The sequence below is a fragment of the Sylvia atricapilla genome, chromosome 1, assembly GCF_009819655.1.
Source record: "Sylvia atricapilla isolate bSylAtr1 chromosome 1, bSylAtr1.pri, whole genome shotgun sequence".
In the NCBI taxonomy this organism is placed as follows: Eukaryota; Metazoa; Chordata; class Aves; order Passeriformes; family Sylviidae; genus Sylvia; species Sylvia atricapilla.
Window position 1 is genome coordinate 28,995,818 of NC_089140.1, and position 21,532 is coordinate 29,017,349.

The 21,532-nt window shown below is 35.5% G+C and overlaps 1 protein-coding gene across 1 annotated transcript in view; it reads right to left on the minus strand.

The window, feature by feature from the left end:
• The window catches only part of AGMO (alkylglycerol monooxygenase), a 187,002-nt gene that overhangs the window by 85,802 nt on the left and 79,668 nt on the right, over positions 1–21,532 (minus strand). The window contains 7 exon segments of the mRNA XM_066318219.1: positions 876–979; positions 1,467–1,540; positions 1,543–1,600; positions 2,526–2,605; positions 2,710–2,775; positions 4,243–4,309; positions 19,350–19,445. Coding sequence (XP_066174316.1) covers positions 876–979; positions 1,467–1,540; positions 1,543–1,600; positions 2,526–2,605; positions 2,710–2,775; positions 4,243–4,309; positions 19,350–19,445 — 545 coding nt within the window.

Below are 21,532 nucleotides of genomic sequence, written 5' to 3' on the forward strand. Positions count from 1 at the left end.
TTAGAAACGGTTTAAGAAGAAGACCAAAAGGCATTCTATCAAACAAATAGAGTTTTGTGGTGTTTTGAGAGGTCTTAGACTTATTTTATGGGAATATTATATGCATTAAATCCTGCTTTATAACTATGAAATTTTTGCTTTGGTACACAAGGGATAGTTATAAAGACAGGAAGGAAAAAAAGAAGCTTGGAAGGATGAGGAACCTTGGAAGGAGTTCATGTCTTGTTTTTTTTTTTTTTTTTCTTCTTGTTTCAAGTCCAAGGATATGGCCTTGTAGCTCACTTTCACAGGCTGCCAGGTATCCATAGAGGAACCAGTCACTACGGAGATCCCATCAGGCAAACCTGTGGTGATAGAAACGTGCCTCTCCTTGTTGTGCTTCTATCAGTGTTGTTGTATGTTTGAGATCGGAATAAAGATTTGCCCTGACTTTGTGCTACTCCAACTCTGAACTCATGCTGACACCAACCTAGCCATCTGCAAGCACTGCAAGACCATTGTAAACTTCCTTCTAAAGTCTGGGCACCTAATGGTACAACCAACCTTAACATCTTAAAACTCCATAGTTTCAAGCCTCATGAGGTTCTAAGAACTGAAGCAGACACATACATCTTCTAGTTTCTATAAGTAAATAATTTATATAGTTTATATAAAAACTGTTTGCTAAACAATATCAATGTATATTTAATAGCATGGAATTACATATTTAGCCATTTATGCTAATTCCTTTTACAGAATCTAGTTATTATTTTAATAGTTGAAATAAGATATGAGTTGGCTGCTCAATCCTTTAATGTTGAAATGTGTTGTGTGTCATTGCTGTTAGCAGAAGATATTATTTCATAAAGGAAAGAATTACTTACAGTCATAGAAGCAAGAGTTCGGTGTACAAGTCCACTATAACAGCAAAATGTACAAGTGTATAGCCATTAAAGATAAGCTGGTACATATGGATTGAAGGGAACTTCTTTCCAGTGATCTGTATAAAGCAAAACAGTTACTTGCCTTCAAGAGTGACCTGCTCCAGCCTGTTGCTCCTTAATATTCTTTACACTTACAACACAAAAGGGGAAACAGATAATTCAAGAAAGATAATCTACTGTCAAACTTATGTACTACTTAGTTGGAGACAGAGTTAAATTTGTGTGTGTTTGTGCATGTCCACAGCTGAAAAAAAAGGAGAAATTACTGTACTCCATAAAAAATTTTGAAAATCTCTTCAGGAATGAATAATGGAAAAATAACTTTAAAAACACTCTTTTTCCTTCAAATAAAAAGAAAGAAACCCCATAGCTAAAACATTCATTTCCTTCAGTTTCTTTTCCCAATTCATCTTCCCCCATGCTTTATGACTGCTAATTTGCTAATTTAAAATAGCATGTGTAGAGTTTTTAACATTGATCCAGTAGCATTAAGAGGTCCAAGTAAATTACACACAACTGAAAGCCTGTGCATGTTCTATTTACCACTGGGATTTCCTCAGGAAGGCCAAGTCTAGGTTTGCCTGGTCCCCAGCCTGGCCCTTTGAATATGACAGAAGCTTATTGCAGAATCCAGGTGTGGCCCAAAACGTGTTCCAAATATGAGCCAAGGGACGTAACTGGAAAAAAAAAAAAGAGTAAGCAATTTTTCATTATTCACAAAATAAAGAGTAATAAAATATGTATTTTATTAATTTTTAGTTTTTAAATAAATGATTTTTCAAACTCTGTAAAGAGAATATATTAGATATAGATGAAGACAGTTCAGAAAACCTGGCTGAAATAGGCAAAAGCAATATGAAGCCCTTGGTTAATTTGGTGAGGATTACAATGACTTCTGCTCAGAGGAAAATCTGTTTTTCCATCTGTGTCACTTGTAATCACTCCTGAGTATTCAGTGGTACTTTGTATAGCTATAGTTATGCAGTATGATTTGGTTACTGTGACCTTCAAATGACATACTCTCAATAACTAAATCAATTAGTACCTGACTGAAATGGATATAATTGCCATCCGCCCACTTTCCAGCCCTGACAATAAAATTTCTCATTCTTTGAGATTCCTCCTTGGATGAACAGTCATGAAAAGCAAATATGGACTCCACTGCCTCTCATGTTTTTGCAGAGAATTTTACCTAACTTAACTGAAACCTGGACCAATAAACACACTAATAAGTTGTTGTGGTTTTTTTTTTTTGTTTGTTTGTTTTTGGTTTTGTTTGTTTTTTTTTAATATACTTTTGTCTGTGCTTCAGTATGTATTGCATTGCAAAACACATCTCATTCAGTCCGAAACCTTATGCATCACTGTTCTAACTATTGTTAATTTTACTGTTATATATTTTCATGATTACTACAAGCTCTGCATATACTCAATGTAGTAAGCAGAAAATGGCTGTCTCATAACAAAATGCTGAAGAAATTGTAGGTAATGTATTTGACTGGTCACAAATGCAGGGATGGCCTCAACTGTGCATGAAAGGAGTTTCTTTTGAATATGACTGATTGTTGAAGATATCAGAATCAGTGATACAAACTACAGCACCTGGAGCATGATGGGATCAAATGAATTTACTGGATGTGTTAAGCCATACACAACTTTGGCATCCTCCGCCTCAAATGTTCCTGATGGAAGAAGAAAACAAAAGAACGACAAACCATCAATTCAAAAGTATACATATTTTTGCCACGCTGACTAAACATGACAGAGAACACCTTCTGTTACTTACCAAATATCCTGTCCCAGATAATGAGTGTGCCACCATAATTTTTGTCAATGCAGTAAGGATTTCTACCTATAATCAAATCAATTATGAGACAGGTAATAGGATAAAGAAGAATTCTAGGAACTGAATTATGAAGAAAAATGTAATTTGCATCACTTTAAAATTTAAAAATAACTTTAAAAGATGGCTAACACACCACTCCTCATACTTCTGTATATATTTACTTTTTCCTTATAGCCTTATTGCTCTTCTTCTATTCAGATTCAAACATACAAATCCAATGTGTCATGCCCCATATTTCTGTGAAATTGGAAAAGTAAAACCAGGTCAAATATATTTATAAAAGACAAACTAAATGCAAACAAAAATGATCCACCAGTTTATACCTAAGAAAAATATATGCTAAATACATATACATGTAGTCATCTCATTAATGTCTGTCAGGTTGTCTCTATCCTGTGTCATATGTCTGATCCTGCAATAGTAATTTCAGTGAGGAAAACTGATCCTTCTATGTTCTCTAGGGAATGCATTTGTATATATGCAGTCCTCTAAAGTTATGAGTGAAGAAACATTGGTTACACATCCTTAAGTACGTGGAGATGATCTGGAGCAACTGTACAGCCCCTGATCAGCTCCATAACGATTCAGCTAATTCCAGTTAGGATGAGAGCAGTAATTCAGATTTACAGGTGAGTAAATAAGAGCAGGAGTGTCTTCGTGAGGATTACCAGTAGTTGTGCAAATTTTAAGGACTGGACACTTACAGAATCACCACTGTGGATACAGTAAATGTGAGGATACAGTAATCATTAATGACATTCTCGTTACATGTAACTCCATTTGAGTCGGTTTTCATTGTTCTTCCATTCCCCTAATTTTTTTTAAGCTTACAATCTTTGCACACTGAATAAGCTAAGGACATCTATGAGATTCAGTTCTGTTTTCTCAGATATGTCATGGAATTTTCAGTATGCAGTGGAGTTATTAATACAATTTACACATGCAGTACAGTTTTGAAGGCCTCTGAATACTGATAAAAAAATCCATCACCATGCACTTCTGTGAAGAGAGATTTACCAATAATTCAAACAGTTGAAATCAAATTCCACTAAAATATGTAAAGTTCTTCTAAAACCTACCCATGTTTTTCATATATACTGTGCTTGAATTTGAGTGCAAAAGTGTGATGATTCAGTTGTCAGGGAAGGATGAGATATATTTTCTATGACTCTTCATACTTAAAAAAATTGAATTTTTTTTTCTCAAAGTCATCAAGTTATTTCATTTTATCAAGACTTAATTTCTGCTCAACAGTTAAACATACAAATGTTTAAAATGAACATAAGTTCTGAATACATATATTTTAAACTCTGAAATTTCTAACTAAACAGGGACCACTTCTGAAGTTGTGGCCAAAACTAAAATCTTTCTGTAAAACTGATTTTACAGTACAATTTTACTATATTCCTATTACTACACAAATGGTGACCCTGAAAAAAAAAAAAGGAATAAGAAGTTCCACTTTTATCTTACCATGATGAACTCTGTGATGACTCGGAGTATTAAGTATCCATTCCAGAGGCCCAAGTTTGGTGATAACCTTAAAAAATGTAATGTTTCAAAACTTGAAAATACTGTATAAGACCAAGAAGAATTAGGGAAATGAAAAGGAGGAAAAGCTAAAGAGAAGATGTTTAACTTCTGGAGAACTACATAATAAGAAGAAGTATAAGGTTTTTTTATGAAGCATTTCACTGTATAACAGTTGGAAAAATTTTTCATTAAAAATATTAAAATACAAGTTATAAATTAAGTTTCCTTTTGGTCCAGAAGCTAATTTCTTCTTAATTCATCTAGAATGAAATATCATTATTGTTTTTATCATTATTCCATGAGAATCTTTGAGAGAATTGGCAATCATGAACTGCTAAGATGGAATCACAGGGATGTGACTGTCCTAGTGGACTGAGCACTGGTGTGGCTGTACCTTGAGTACTGTGCAGTTTTGGGCCTTCACATAAAGAAGAAAGGACATTGAGGGACTGGATCATGTCCAGAGAAGGCCAATGGAGCTGGTGAAGGGTCTAGAAAACATGTCATTTGAGGAGTGACTGAGGGAACTGGGATTGTTTAGCCTGGAGAAAAGGAGGCTTGGAAGGACTTCACTGCTCTCTACCTCCCCTGTAGTGAGTGTAGGTCAGTTTCTTCTGCCATGTCCCAAATGAAAGGACAAGAGGAAATGGCTTTAAGTTGTGCCGAGGCGGTTCACATTGGATATGAGAAAAAAAATTCACTGAAAGAGTGTTTAGGCATTGGAATATGTTGCCCAAAGAGGTGGTGGAGTCACCGGCTCTGGAAAAGTTCCAGGGGCATCTGGATGTGGCACTTGGGGGATACGGATTAGGGGTGATTGTGGTGGTGCTGGGTTCACAGTTGGACTCGCTGGTCTTGAGGGTCACTCACAACCTTGATGATTCTGTGATTCCATACAAATTGTTTCACTCATTTTCCTTATCCATATCCAGTGACACTGCTTTGGATTCCATGCAACTCTGTGATCCCAGTCATGCAAATATTTTACGTTGGCAAAAATCTGGCATTGACACAGAAACAAGTACTCCTTCTCCGTTCAATATTTGACTGCTTGTTTCTTCTATCAGTAACGTTCTTTTACCCCAGCACAAATGCATTAACACAACAAACCTGATTGGGGAACTGATGCAAATCAAAACTGCTTTTGTTTTGTTTTTCTAAGTTAGTTGATCTGGATCAGTTCCTGATTTTGGTCCAGCATATGGTCACAACTACACTGTCATGAGTGGGAGGCATGAAAAGACAGTAGATCAGCATAAATTTATCATGGAGCTACAATGTAAGGCAATGACTCAACTTTACAGAAAGGTAGCCTTGATCATTTTAGCACCAAACAAAAAATGATAGAAAATATCCCTTGCCAAAAGCCCACTCTAGTCTTTCGAGCTTCGTCAGAAAATGCTGATGAATTAAGTTTGTGTCAGCAGGATTTCTGCCAAATTAGGTACTCTCAGCTACTAAGGAATCAGAGAAAAGACAGCACTGACTTAAAATTTGGTTAGCTCAACAGAAGTGTGTGGACACCAGAACACAGCAACCATTCTTTAATTCCAAACACAAATCCATCTGTCACAAATCGATGCAATCACTGGATGACCAAAAAGGACATCTATTCACAATATATTCTGAAACAGAATCTATTCACAATGTCTGATTATGGCCATAATGTCTTGCTGTTAAAAGGGAGCAGGGGGCATTAAAGCAGCTAAATAAAAATGCTTCGACCTTAAGATAAATTAAAAAAAACTATAATTCTTTTACTTTTAGAGAATTTAATTAGTTAATGCTCATTCTGCCAAAAAGCGTGATCTGTAATATATAAAAGAGATAATAATGGCAAAAACTCCCAACATTTAGAGGGACAGTTATTATTCATGAGAGCAGGTCCATTCATCTAAAAAGATTCTCATTCCTTTAAGGTTTACAGAATGAAGTCCTGAAATACTGCAGTTCCATGTCTCTTTAATTTACAGTTCTTGCAAGTGCAAGTAGATTTAGATTCAAAAGCAGACTAAAGATATTCCTCAGATGTATTTAAATTGGTATGAATCAGGCAAATATAGAAAAAGGAAAAAATATACTTTTGTTTCACATTTTTTCTGCTTAATAATAGCAAAAAGAATATCTACTTAATTGGTTAAGTAGAGAATTCCTGCAATTGAAGGAGTATAGAAATACTAAAATTCTTCACATACAGAGAACTATTTGGACCACCTTTCTCAAAATCCTCCTCACACTTGACAGGAAAAACAGAATCCTGAGACAAGTTTGTTTTGTTTAAGTCCGAAGCCAAGGACAACATAAACAGTATCAGCTCTTCCTCAAAACAAGTTCAAGTCTTAAAAGACCACCTAAAGGTAAGAAACGATCCATCCTTCATGCCAGTTCCCTTTCCTGCCTTTCTCAAGCAGAACATCCCAGTGTTTAAAGATATGTTAGATGTGACCATTAAATTAATTTAATCTGAGACAAATGCTTTGAACTGAACTGGAGCCCAGCACCTGAGAGAGCACTGATTTATCTAACAGACCACAACTAACTTTAATCCAGTTGGTTTTAATGTATTTTTAGCTTAGAATTTTAACAGTTTTTTGTAAAAATAAACCAAGTGGGCACTAGGAGAGCAGGGAATCAGTAAGGATTAGCAGTCTTCACCTCTGCTCTGCAGGTGGATTATAACAAAATGTCCTCAGAATGAATCAGAATGAATGCCTTCAGGTCTCAATAGCCAGCTGGTTGAATTAAAATTTTAAAACTAAAATTCATTCTTTGAAAGTCTACATAGTACATCCTTATGCTAAAGCAGAACCTTTTGTCTTGGGACTCTCTAAGGACCTCAGGGTAAAACTTTATATAAATTTATCTATAAAACATTAAATAAATTTTTCTGACTAACAGTAGTGAAAGTACTTTCTTTGGATAATGAAACAGCTCTCATCCTTTTAAAACAGTCTTTCTTTGAGTGATGACATTTAAACATCTACTGAAATATCTTCTCTATGGCATAATTAGTGATTGATTCCCAAACCTACTTTGATTCATCATTCACTCAGGGTCACCTCCACTACAAAGACATTTTAGTCCCACTCTGACGAAAATATCATCTGAGACAACAATTATAACCATATGACTTTAAAGCTCAGAGGGGGTGCAGAACTCTGTACCTGATGTAGCAAAAATCTAGTGTGTTGACATTAGCAATTCATAAATCAATGCTTTGTCTAAAACATATCAAAATATTTTTCCATGAGATAGTCAAAATATTACAGGGTGCTATTTCTAGAACCTTTATTTGCCACCAGTAAGTTTATGTAGATATTTAGCTCGTTCCTAAAAAAACATAAAAAAACTGTTGTCAGAGGAAAAAACTTAGTGCCAAAAAAATTACAATACATAAATGCTATAAATATAACCATAACCATATGTCTTTCCAAGAAACAGAAATATGTTTTCACTGAAAAGTTGAATTTTGAAAGTCTCTTGCAGCCCTTACATGGCAAACAACATAGTTCTTTTACTTAAATTTGTTGAATTTTTCTATATTCTGCCATCTTACCTGGGGCAAAACTCCTACAAGCAGATTTTTCACCGAAGTAAATTGGATAGGATACTAAGACAATTTTTGCCAGACAAGATTCTGACATGGTCATGTCAAGCTAACAGGGGCTACTGCAGTCATACTGAAAGAAATTAATTTCATAAGAACTGTCTCATAACAAAATTTAATGTGGTGTAGCAACAGCCCTGCTTCAAAAGAATATCCAGAGAGAAGAAAAGCAGTGGCAGGCATTCTACCTACCCATCTACCTTTCATCTGTCAGTCTATCCTCTTCTCTGTGTCTTTATATGTCCAGACATTTTCCTTGGAGAATGGCAATTCCAAAGGAGCTCATAAGCATTCCTTGTAGCAGTAACCTAGCTTACTCTGCAATTGCAACCAGTCACCAAAGCACATAGACCACTAAGTTTCAGCCAGTCAGACAGGAAAACATTTTCAGCTTACAATGTCATTATACTCAATTTGGTTTCTTAGAGTAAGAGCTTTCACGACGTTCACATATCAGGAAAATATTAAACTTTTTAAAGAATACCAAATAAATGTGATAAGAAAATCAGCTTAGTTTTTGATCCTTGTAATTGGGATTTTCATTTTAAAAAATCTGTTACTAATTGTTGTATCCAATTTTTATTGGAAAGTATTTGAAAAAGTAAAAAAATAATAGTTGAAATGTCATTGTTCAATAACTCTACCATCAGTACTTCAAATCTTATTTTATATACTCAAAAGAAAAGGAGTCTGCTTGTGAACATAAAATAATCTTATTCTATGTATTATCACCTTAAAATGATTTAGGTAATACAGAAAAATACCTACTGATCCCCTAAAAGTTGAAATACCCCAACTGTTGTCCAACAATAACCTTATCTGTATTTTGACCAATACAACTGGGGGTTTAAATTTGTGTTTGTTTCCAGATACAGACACTACTGTTCTAAATCAATTCCTGTCTCAAATTTTCCTTTCTCAAACATCATGTGCACCTAAACTCCCATGCCAGTGACCCACAGATGAACTGCAACATTCCAACAAAACCCTTTTCCTGTTTCCTTTATTTTTAACATCCCATTGCCACAAAATTAATTTTTCACTTGTCAAAATGCTTACGAATTGACTCAATAAACTACCTGCAAATCAAATATGTAGGCATCTCATCTATATAGGTTATAAAAGTTTTGTCCACAAAACATGGGTTTTTTTTTCTTTTCTTTAAAAAGCCAATGTATTTCCTCTGATACACTTGGGCATCACTAAAGAATAAAGCAGAATTACTGACAATAATTGAAGCAACTTCAAAAGCAGTGTAATAAATAAGGTATGCTTAAAAATACTTTTCTCACATTACTGGAATTGAAATCTTCAAACATAATGAGAACTGAATAAACGGGAATATTTTCTACAATAGTCACTCTTATATAAAGATGTTTCCTTTGTGACAGCAAACCCTTGCCTAAAGGGAAAGAACATTATGCAATATCTCTTGTGGCATGTAAGCACCTCCGTTTGCGGTCTCAGAGTTTGTCAGCACCAAGGGAAATCTTCATTGCCTGGTACCTGCACCACTTCAATGTAGCTCTTGTTTAAGTAATGAGAAAAAATCATGACATGAAATCCAAGGGAAACTTTACATCTTGAGTAACAACTCCTCCTGTCACCACTACCACATGAATCTTTACTCAGCTCTGTTTCAACATCAGCATTGGTAAGTAATGTCAACTGAGTAAAGCAGGCAACCTTACACTAAAACCATTCTCACATAAAAAAAGTTCTGGGTTGATTTTTTTTTCTTTTGAGCATAAGGAAAGCTGTTTGTAGCACAGCATTACTTTCAATATCATAGTGTTACTGATCTGCAGGACAGGGGAGGGTAAATTCATCCCTGGAGTATCACTAAGGAGCACTCTGAACTTAACTTTGGGCTTTCTGTTAGACTAGTTGGTAGGAAAACACATATTACAAGTCACTTCCTCATCAAAATCAAGGTAAGTTTCTTATTCCTGGTATATAATCTATATTTCAGACAGTTTGGTGGGGAAATTTTAAAATATGACCTTAATTACATTCCCAGTAGAGCTGTGTTAATTCAGGACAACACACCCATGTATTTATACAGATGGCTCTAGTGATCAGATTTGCCATTTAAAATCTCTACAGGGAAGCTGAGGAAAGGCAGAACTCCTAGGATATGTGCTCGTCTGCCAGTTTCACACTTTGAAATCCTTGGCAAACTCGGATTTATACACCGCCAACTTTTTCCTATCTGATTAGGCAGTTTTGTACTACAGTAAGCATGTAAAATGGATATAGCTGAATTTCCACACTGAGGAGTGAAAAAAACAATATTTATAGTTTAGAAATAAAACAAGTGAGAGGAATCAGGCCTGTTGAGATCGTAAATAGTTTCACAGAGGGTGAATTTCTGATAAATCTGGATTGTAGGAACAGGAGGTGAAAGCCTAGTTTTAATGGACAGTCTGGTTCAGGGCATATTATACATAAACATGCAGACTTAAGAAATGTGTCTATAATAAATTATCTTGAAGGCAGGCTATTGTCACTTTTCCTTGTTTTACACTTCAACCAGGAGGGAAAGGTTTGAATCAAATTGGCATCTTACATCAATATTTAACTGTTTCAACAAGTGGATGCCACCTATTTGTTTTCTAGGTCTAATCAAGCCTTGTGGGAAAGGTGAGCCCATATAGGAAACTTCAATCAATTTTTCCACCAAAAATGAAAAATCTTACAGTAACTGATTGGCTTAATTGCAGCATTACAAATAGCAGAGCATGGAGCAAGTCACACTTTCAGTCATATATCAAGTTAAGCATTTTAAACAAACTCCAGGAGAAAAATTGCTATACTATTTCAGTATTTTTCAGCAGCCTGACAAATCCATTCTGGCAATTGCAGGAAAAAAACCCCAAAAGTCATAAATCAGTATGCCAGTCCTGAAATAAACTAAAATATAGCCAAGTGAGGTTCTTCATCTTCCTTTTTAAACAGATCAAAAAACAGTCAGCAGCCTATACTTTGTGATTTTAACAAAGAAGGGTCCTTCAAATTTTCTGTTGGCTTCAAAGCTGTAACTAATTTAAGTAGATTATCAAAGAATACAAGCTATGAGAAGAACTCAAAACCATTATGTGTAATAAGATGGAAAAAGAGCATTTCTTTTTTACAAAGAATAGTATCTCTAACATTATTAATGTTGTATGCTCCCATTATTACATTAAATTTATTTGGTAAATTAGTTTTTGGATTCTTTTTCCAGGATGCAGAATGTACTGAATGTGTTACATCTTTAAGCAGCTCACTTCACTTTTATCTTGATAATTCTCCAGGGACATAATAGACAGAAGTGATCTAAACAAAATTTTTTAAGTACAGTCTTTAATTTTAGGGTTTCTGCAGGCAAATTAGCAATAGTCACTGTTGCTGAAGTAAACACATCACAGCTGTTGCTTGCAAGAAATCTTTGGTGCAAGGAACAGAAGCCAACACTCATACTCAAGGACTTAACTATTAGGATCCGAATTTAAGTCACTGATTAGTTCTTGTCCAATAAACTTTTTATTTCTGGCCTCACTAGTGACCCAGTTTCAACAGGGATAGGGGAGGATTCTTCTGTCTGGATTGTTGCCCATCAATTGCAAACCACCAACATAACCCTATTAACGTGGAGCAGCCACTCTTGAATGAAAAAGATCATGGCTCCTGTGCTGCATGTTGAATTAAGAAATATTGGGTGCACAGCATAGTAAAAATAGGTACACACACAGGTAAAATAGGAGGCTCATCCTGGCATGACTGAAGTGCAGCACGGGCACTCTGAATCATCACTGAGCTTTTGGGTGTCAAGGAAGGAACTCCAAACTTCATCTCACTATGTTTTTCCAGATTATACTGCGTTCAAGTGCAGCCTACACTTAGCAGGACAGGAACAGTGTGCTCTCTTACGGATGTTTTATTTCCCCTCTCTTTTGTTATTCTTTTGATTTAAAACAAAAAGCAGAGTTATATGCTTTATATATCTAGAAAGACAATACTTTTCTCCCCTCATGGGGCAATTGAAACATGGAAAACTGGAACATATTTTACAGTTATTGCAAGTATTTGTGTTTAATGATAGCATTGTCAGCTTTGCTCTTTCTGTGTTCTGGCAAGTGCAGTGATGACAAGACTTTGATCCTACAGGTTGGTCAGAAAATCTAATAAGCCCTTTTGGCAGACAGGCTGTATTGAAGCAGTGAGATCTCTTTGTTTCTTGGAATCATGCTTAAGTTTTAATGTCTGTATTGCATATATAGCCTATCTGAACCTACAAAGTCACTGTCTGCATTAAAGAAAGTATGTTTAAGCTCCTGGTGTTTTTTAAATTCTCTTTCTCTCCAGAGTAAACGTGATTTGAGAGTTTGCAGCAGATAAATAATGAATTTATGAATGATAAAATCATAAGCTATCAAGAACAGGGCAAGAACTTTGTTTTTGTAAACAGAAGTTTGGGTTCTTTATGTAAATCAGCAAATAATTCTTGCCTTATTGTTTATAAATAATTTCTCAGGTCTTTGTTACAGTGAGAAAGTATGCAATAGGTTGTCACATGATGCCGCCTGTTTCTAGGAATTCCTGTTAAATCATCATGTCATTAAATGTTCACTGACACAATCTCAAACATCAGACCAGGAGAATGGCTGTAATCACCGCTAATTACCTTCAACCCTTTGATGACTCTTAGCAAAAGTCTTCTGAATGCTAAGTTCCTGATGCCTTGTAACCTGACAGGGACAGATGTGTGTGTTTCTAATTTGAAAGGGAACATCAGACAGAGCTGTCTCTATTTTTGGCTAAAGTGGAAAAATTAAAGGAAATAACTTCATTATTTCATTAAATGAAGCAATGTACTAGAATGAAGAAAAATAAAAGTTTTCTTTGCATATGGTATTTGAATTCAAAGTGACCTTCTAGAACCAAATTCATGACATACTGCAGTTTCATAATTCTACTCAATACATTGGATTATTACTGATTTTATTTATTGATGATACCTTTTAGATTAAGAAAAAAATCAACACACTGCACCACCCCCCACCCCCAAAACAAACACAAACTAAAATACCAACAGCAAAACAAAAGCCAAACAACATTTCTTACCCTGGCCAGAAAATCAGATCAGTCCATACTCTGTTTCCACTGTGACCCATGCAATACCCCCTGCATGTCATGATTCTGTAAACACTTTCATGTGTTAAATTTGACTCATATCTTATTGACCTTATAGAAAATATTCACAGTCCAGTAAACTAAGAATAAATAAATGACTTTGTAAACCAGACCCAGAGATATTTTATCTCCCAACAAAGCATCTCCTTTTATTTAATGCAAAGTATTCAATACTTCTGCTCTTTACCAAAACCTTCCTTCAACTCCACAAATCAATATATTCTCCACAAGAATAAAACTATCTTCTTTCCAATACAAACATTAGAACATGTAATAGTCAAGTAAGTTTTGTAATAGTCAATTAAGTTTTGTTAAAATGTTTTTTAAATTCAATAGTCTTATTTCTCGATCAAATTTACTTTTCAGTTTTGAGAAATGGATTAAAAAACTATTGCAAGTACTTGAAATAGAAGAAACAGACTTTGTAAAATTTTAAATCCTGAAATCCCTTTTGCTTATTTAAATGAGACTACAGCACACAATGAAGAGAAAATAGGTCCAGGAAAATTGAGAAATTAAATTTGCAAAGAAATAAACAGATTTCAATTGTTAGGACCTGGAAATTAATAATGGAATATTTTAGCTATTATTTCATGCTGTCACTTGTTTTTCACAGTGTCCTAATTATGATTCTGTCACCATCCAGTAGACTTTTGTCTCAAACAGCTTCTGCTTAAAAAGACAAATATGACCTCTAGAGTTTCAAGAATAGCTTTTGCTATTCATATGATGGTAATCACATGTGTACTCCTACTTAGAGGAACTTATGTATATTTTTATGCATTTTCCTTAATTTTACCTGGTTCCTCAACCTGCTTGTTTGATTTCCTTATTGGAAAAGAAAGTAAAAACGAAACAGCTTTTTTTCTGTATCTGGCCAGCTTCCTAGGTAGGATCTGGTTGATGCAAGAATTTAAGGACTGGGAAACAAGAGCTCACCTGAACTCAGGAAGCCCAGATGGGCTGTGCAGGGCATGAAAGCATGAAGAGTTCCCAATTTCTCTCTTTCAAAGCTGTTCATAAAGAACACTGAGCAGAAGCCAAAGGCAAAAAAAGACTTACAAAGACCAGTAACAAAGACCAGTAACAAAAGACCAGTACACACTGTGCGTGCATAAGTGAAAAAAATCCTTTTGACAAATACCATACACTTCCTAAGCAAGTTTCAGTTTTACTAATGCGTGGTTTCTGATAAAAACAATTGTATTTTCCCCTATATCTGTAGCAATTTTATGTCTCTCTTTCCAGTCTGCATGAGGTGCTGTTAAAATTATTCCATTTTGCCACCTGTTTTCACCCATGTTACTCCTGGTTAATAGTTGAGGGTCACCTTTTCTGCTCCCAGAGCTGGATGAAGTAGAATGACTTACACAAGGTGAAAAGAGATGCCTTAAAAAACCTGACTTCTGTGAGTATGGTAAAGGGTAGAGCATTTTCTTCCCTTAAATTAGAAAAAAAACAGAAACCAATACATGTCAAAGATCAAATAGGCAAGGAATAATCTGCTCCTGCAATTACTACCATCAGGGATTGGATCAGTTGATACTTTCTAAATACAGTTTGACATCTCATAAAAATTACAGCTAAACCAACAAAAACTAATTTCTGTTTTTTTCACAGGTGTCTATCAGCTTATAAACACACCTAACTTATTGGTTGTAATAAATGCATAATGGAAGGACATAGTTTAATACAAGCCATAGACCTTCTGAATCACCTGCAAAAATAAACTGAAATGAGAGTATTGCTGTCTGTCAGTAACAGTCCTGAAACATTTTGTGGCTTTTGAAAAATTAGTTTTTAGTGCCCTTTGACTGAAGCATTTTTTTTTTTACTTTCCTTATGATCTAGATGAGAATGGTCTGTCTGGTCAGGAAAGCATTTCTCCCAGACTATTTAGGAGCAGATCTGAGTCATTCAATTGACCTGAACAGTACTGGATAGAACAAAAAATTATTTTTGTCTTGATTTATTGAGATCTCACAACCATAGAATCATTTAGATTGGAAAAGAAATTTAAGATTATCGAGTCCAATAGTTAACCCACCACAGTCAAATGTTTTCCTCAGAGGTTTTCTTGGGTTGATCTTTTTTTTTTTTTTTTCATTTTACATTTAAAGATATTATTAGTAGTCTATTTCAATGCTTTGGTGCTACTTAGAGATTTATTTTAAATCCTTGAAAAAATCCTGATATAATTTCAGATTGTCATGTACATGGTGCAATATTCATAGAATCATTAAGGTTGGAAAAGACCTATAAGACCATCAATTCCCATCTTTGACTAAATATCACCATATCACTAAACAATAGCACTAAGTGTCATGTCCAGTCATTGCTTGAACACTTCCAGAGATGGTGACTCCATTGCTTCCCTGGGAAGCCCATCCCAAAGCTTAACCACACTTTCAATTAATAAATTTTTCATGATGTTCAATCTTAACCTCCTCTAGCACAGCTTGAGGCCATTTCCTCTGGTTCTGCCACTGGTTGCCCTGGAGAAGGAAACAGCCCCCACATGGCTGCAGCTTCCTTTCAGGCAGCTGTAGACAGTGATGTGCCCTCCCTGAGCCTCCTCTTCTCCAGGTGAAACATCCCCAGCTCCCTCAGTCACTCTCGTAAGACTTGCGCTCCAGAGCCTTCGCCAGCCCCACTGTCCTCTCAACACACTCCAGCACCCAATGTCTTGTAGTGAGGGGCCCAGAACTGGATATAGGCTTCAAGGTGGGGCCTCACAAGTGCTGAGTACAGGAGGACAATCCCTGCCCTGGTCCTGCTGGCCACACTATTGCTGATACAGGCCAGGATGCCACCAGCCTTCTTGGCCACCTGGGCACACACTGGCTCATGTTCGGCCGCTGCCAACCAGCCCCCAGGTTTTCTCTGTTTTGCTCCTTTCCAGCCACTCTTCCCTCAGCCTGTAGCCTTCCATGGGGTTGTTGTGATCAAAATGCAAGACCTGGTGCTCGGCTTTGAATCTCGTATCTCTGGTCTTGGCCCATTGATCAAGGATGGAGTGAAAAAAAAATTAGTTGAACACAAATGCATGACATAAATCACAGAGTTGTATTTTCACTCTAGCATACACAATTTTATTAATTTCAGGCATGCCTTTCCTGTACGAATAGTCCATTCTAATAATAAACAATAGTAAAATAATCCAGCACCAAAATAATAGTATACATTTTATAAGATTTATAGTGCTTAAAATGCTGTACTATTCTATATAAAATGACAAGAACTAATGCATACCAAGTATGTAGGAAATACAGAAGTTTAAATGAGGTAGAACGAATGTGTACTTTTGATCTTTATGATACTGTAGTCACAAGAATATACGAGTCACTTGAGTTAAAATAAAATAGACCATGTCTGATCTGCTGGTAGTAAAGCTGGACAAAAACTGACATAACAAATAATGAGACAGGTCAAAGTTATTACACAGGAAACATCTCTTAATATTATTTAAAACAACACTGGACACATGTAAATTTAAGTATAGGAAATACCAGGGATTGTATTTGTCTATAAACTTTTGCTCTAGGCTGAAACACGGCATAGAAAGTTTCAGCACAGCATGATCATTCTTTTGTAATTACTGAATTCAATTTAAATTACTCTCAAAAAAAACATCTTCCTTCAGAAACTTTCATGTACTTAAATTTTTTCCTATTACTTAAACAGACTTTTTCTTCTATAAAACAATAAATTCTGCATATGCTTTCCTTTTCAGTCCTATGTAAAAAACCCCAAAACCCAAAAAACAACCAACCAAACAAACAAAAAACCACAACCACGCCATCTATTAAAGAGATTCTCCCCCCCCCGTATCTTACTATATTTTATTTTTCTTAAAGAGAAAAATGTGCAATCAAAAGTCACAAAGTGACAATTTCTAAACATCTTTGACTAGTCAAAGTCATAAGCCAAACTGCATCTCAGGAAATTGATACCGATGAAAAGCAATAGAGATCTAGGGGAAAAAAAATATCAATTGTTCCTTCATTTTAGAAGCAAACTACTATGTTACTATAACAGTACACCAGCAGAATGGAAATAATGAAGTGTATCTCCCCTAGATTCCTAATGACATGTAACAGCAGCCTCCATGGGCTCCCAGAGGACACCAGAGCTGCGGGGGATGATAAATATCTGCTCTCAGAGCAAGGGCCAGCAGCACCAGCTGAGACTGGATCATGTTTGCTACAGAAGCTCAGGCTACAGCCCTGCACCAACTTTGTATGTTAGTAAACTGACAGGAAAAGAGACTTGAAGAAAGGATCTTCTTATTATATAATCTGCATAAGACAATTAGGATCATTAAAATTCAGAAAAGGATCATTAGGGGAAAAAAAGAGCAGCAATAGCTTTAAACAGTTAAATTCTAATAGTTATTGCAAAGAAAACCCAACATAATGGTGAAGCATCATATTAATTTCACTAAAAATACAAGGTAACATAAACCTGAATGGCTGATACCATTTCCCTTCCTTTCCTTACTTTTTTCTGTCAATGCCTTGCCCATGAGAGCAGGAAATCCGCTAATACATGGTGTAACCCTATTTCTATTTTGACATAATTTTTGACCTTAGAGCATGACTTCAACATATTTCAACCGATTTCAGCTGTGCTATAAAATCAACAATATCAACATTAAGAATAACTTCTCTTGTAAGCAAAGTTCTATGAGTGGATCAGCTGGATTAATACAAAACAATGGACCCATTGTTTTTCTACCAGCACAATAATTTAATAGTAAGGAGTGCTTATCTTTTCATTGAGACTGAAATTCATTCTTGTTTAGACTAGCGTATAAACTTGGCACATTGCACATAGCTGTGGAAATTCCTTTTAAGCCCTATGAAGGATTTAGCACTTTAGAGGGATGTAGGCAATTCATAAGCCTCTGAAATTCACTTTAGAAACTTTAGACACACACTGTGGCACCAGTACTGATATTCACTGAGTTACTACTGCACAGCAGAAAGCTAGAAACCTCTCAGCCAAGGAAAAGATGGCTTCAAACACCAGAGAAGACATAGTTGAGTCATATCATGATTTTTTAGTGGCAAAGCACACAAGAACTAATTTGGAGAACCTAAAGCATGGTCAAGAAACTTTGTTACCATATTAGTCTTAGTCATTTGGTATAGTTTCAAAGAGTGCTTGAATTTTTAAAAAGCTTAAATGTGCATTGCTTCAGTTTATGCCACTTCTGGTGACGTGTGTGACATTTTATCTAAGCCTTCCCTATTTACGTGTTGGTTTAGACCATCAGACCTTTGTTAATGATTTTAGAAATGTGTCCAACAGAAACAAAATGTCAACAACCAAAATTGGCTATTGGTGCACTGTTACTATCTTCTTTTATTTATAATATTCAAATAATTCTTTAATGAAACACACAGAAAAGATAAAAGAAAAATCTGCAGTTTAAACAACATAATCACCTAGAATGGCAGATCAAGAAAATAAAGTTCCTTTCCCAAAGAACTCTTCTATATATTGCATCCTGAACTTAGAGAGGAAAAGGCATCTATCTGAGCAGAATAAACGAAGGAGTAAGTGTCATAGCAGTAACTAGCCCACAGCCCACCTGGGGCTACTAAGAAATATGCTACTGACTTATAACATAAAGTACCTTTAAATACCTCTATTGTAACACAAGGAAGAAGGCAAAGGCCACTGAACTACCTGAGAACTGTGGGAAACATCTTGCTAATTACAGTGTGTTATTAACCATATATGTATGTAAACTAGATATGGTCTATGTACGCACAAAGCAGAAATGAAGCAGTGTTGTCATAAACAAATAGCCATCAGATCATAGAGCATTTTTCATCTGAGAATTACTCGCATTAAGAAAGAAACAATATCTGAATTTAGTTGCAACTCTAAATAATCATTAAGAAGCACCAGCTTTTGGGTATTTTTCCCTAAAATATTTATCTTAGAAATGAAATCAGTTTCAGTATCTGCCAAAATGTTTAATAAGCTGCAAGATAGGAAAATGATATTAAAATAGCAAATTTTTGATTCCTTACAGTTACTTTTTTTGTTTCCTAAATCTAATTGGGACCAACTGGCCTCATTTCTTCTTATAAACTTAGCAATATATATTCAGAAAAAGAAATAAAAATGAACAGATGTTTCTCCTTAAAGAAGTCAGACAACGATTTTCTTACACAATAAATCAGATGCTAGTGGATTTCCAAGACACTGCTCCAGGCTAACTGTTTAGGTATGGTTTAAAAACCTGGTTTACCTCTGTATGTATCCAAAACTGGTAAAGTAGATTAAACTGTAAATGAACAGCAAACACCGAAGGGGGAATGAAAAGAGCCATGGGCAAGTTGAACATCTGAAAAATGAGAAAGAAAACTACATTAGATACATAATTCTAAACTCAAGATGATATAAAAAAGTACTTTCAGGAGCTCAAAGTACTGCACAATATGCTTGCTTCTTCTAATACATTCATAATGCAGACATTACATAGCATAAATAGATAGTGATTATTATGTTGCTACTCAAATGTGCTATAGCAAATGAGGCATAAATTGATCCAAAAGTGACTTCCCACAAGCCAAATTGAGCAACTAGAAAATTCAACATTAGATTTCCTAAATTCTGGTATTAGATGCTTATGCTGCGTACTATATGAAACAGACAGCAACACGCCTTGACAGGAAGGGTTCCCATATAGATTAAGTAAGGTGTGAATTTCTAACACTATAGCTTTTCCATCCAAACTCCACTACATATGCACCATAGAGGTAAGCTTACTTGTCTTTCCAAGTTTATTATATTTCTCACCTTAACTTTCTCATGGCATCTCCCATGAAGTCCCCAATATATTGCTGAGTTCTAAAAACATGCTAGCACAAAAAAAGTATCAGAAAACTGCTTACTTGGGAAATCCTGGAATATTAGATACAGATTAAGTCCTAGGGATTTCACAATTAATTGCTTAACTGGCTGAGCAATAGAATAAAACCTTCATATGTTAAAGAGTCAGTCTGCTTTCTTCAGAAAAAGGCTTATCTTTTTTCCCTTTTACCTGACATTGTGGTATATCACCTGCATTGAAAAGTTAATACTTCTCTAAAATACAGAGATTTTTCCTAACCCAAACAGTAGCAGAGGTATCTTCAACACTTTAAATCTCTTTAGCATTCGGAATATCTGTTTGGTGGACAAGAGCTCCCTGTGAAGCACAGGAAAATTAGAAAAAAAATACATTTCCAATTACTATTATCCTTTTCACAAAAATTGAATCTTTTAACCATCCAAGAAGGTATGACATTTAAACACCCATGACAAGCATCTGGATCAGGAATTCCTTTAGCGTAGGTCTGCACAAAGCATGCAAAAACCCTTATTCTCTCAATTTTAGTCAAAGTGCTGCACAATAGATTAGACGTCACGCTGAGGCTGTGAAACAACTGACATTTCCACCCCAGTGATGAGACTGATGCTCTCAAGAGAGTCACCACAGACATATCTCACTGTGACAAACCAGTGGAGGACTAGGACCTCACATATCAGCTTAGCCTGCTGGCTTCAACACCAGACAATGTCGGAAACACTAGGACAAACCCTGAAGCCATGCAGTATCACCTGGTAGGGCTGGGACAGCTGGATTTCAAATCTACCTTTAAAGGCTTCATGGATCACAGCTGCCCCACATATTACCTATGGGTGTTTGTTTCTGTCTTGGAAGCTGCTTCCCCAAAATAAAAGGAATTAAAAGGTAGTAGAGGAGGACTAAGTTTCTGTCTAATGGCATGATAACAGCAGGATTTTTTAGAAAAAATGGAGAGGAAATTGATTAAAAAAAAACCAAAAAACCAAAACCAGATGGTTTTCAGATTATTCATGGAAATGGTTACGGGATTGAAAGCAGGGTTAAAAAATTATATGCTTTTCCCTTAAAAGTATCAGAAGCAATTTGGTGGTATTTACAGATGACTCAAAGAGGAAAGAAGGATCATCTTCATATTTATTTCCTAATTCAGTTTTCACAAGAGTACTAGGATTTCTCTGCTAAGTGGTGGATAAAGGAAATTTTATATACATCTATAGGTAAATTTGAAACTGTCAAAGAGAATGCTTTACTAACTGCCTCATGGTTTCTTGCAATGTAAGCTTTATTTTGCACAGGAAGGATTTTAAAGATCATTTACAGAAGTGGAACTCATAGGGAGAAATGAAAACTTCTCCTGCATCAAGGCTTGACTTTTCGTATTTGTGGTTCTACTGAAACAGAAGAGCAATCTCAGGAAAAAAAATCATTAAATAGTTCTTTACTGGCAATGACAACTCACCAAATCAAAGATTTCATGGCATATACTAGCTTTAAAAAATTGTAGAGGAAAACTTTCTTGGCTCCAGAGTGGAATTCTAGTCAAAACTGCAGGAACACTTTAGCACACTGGCAGATCTTTT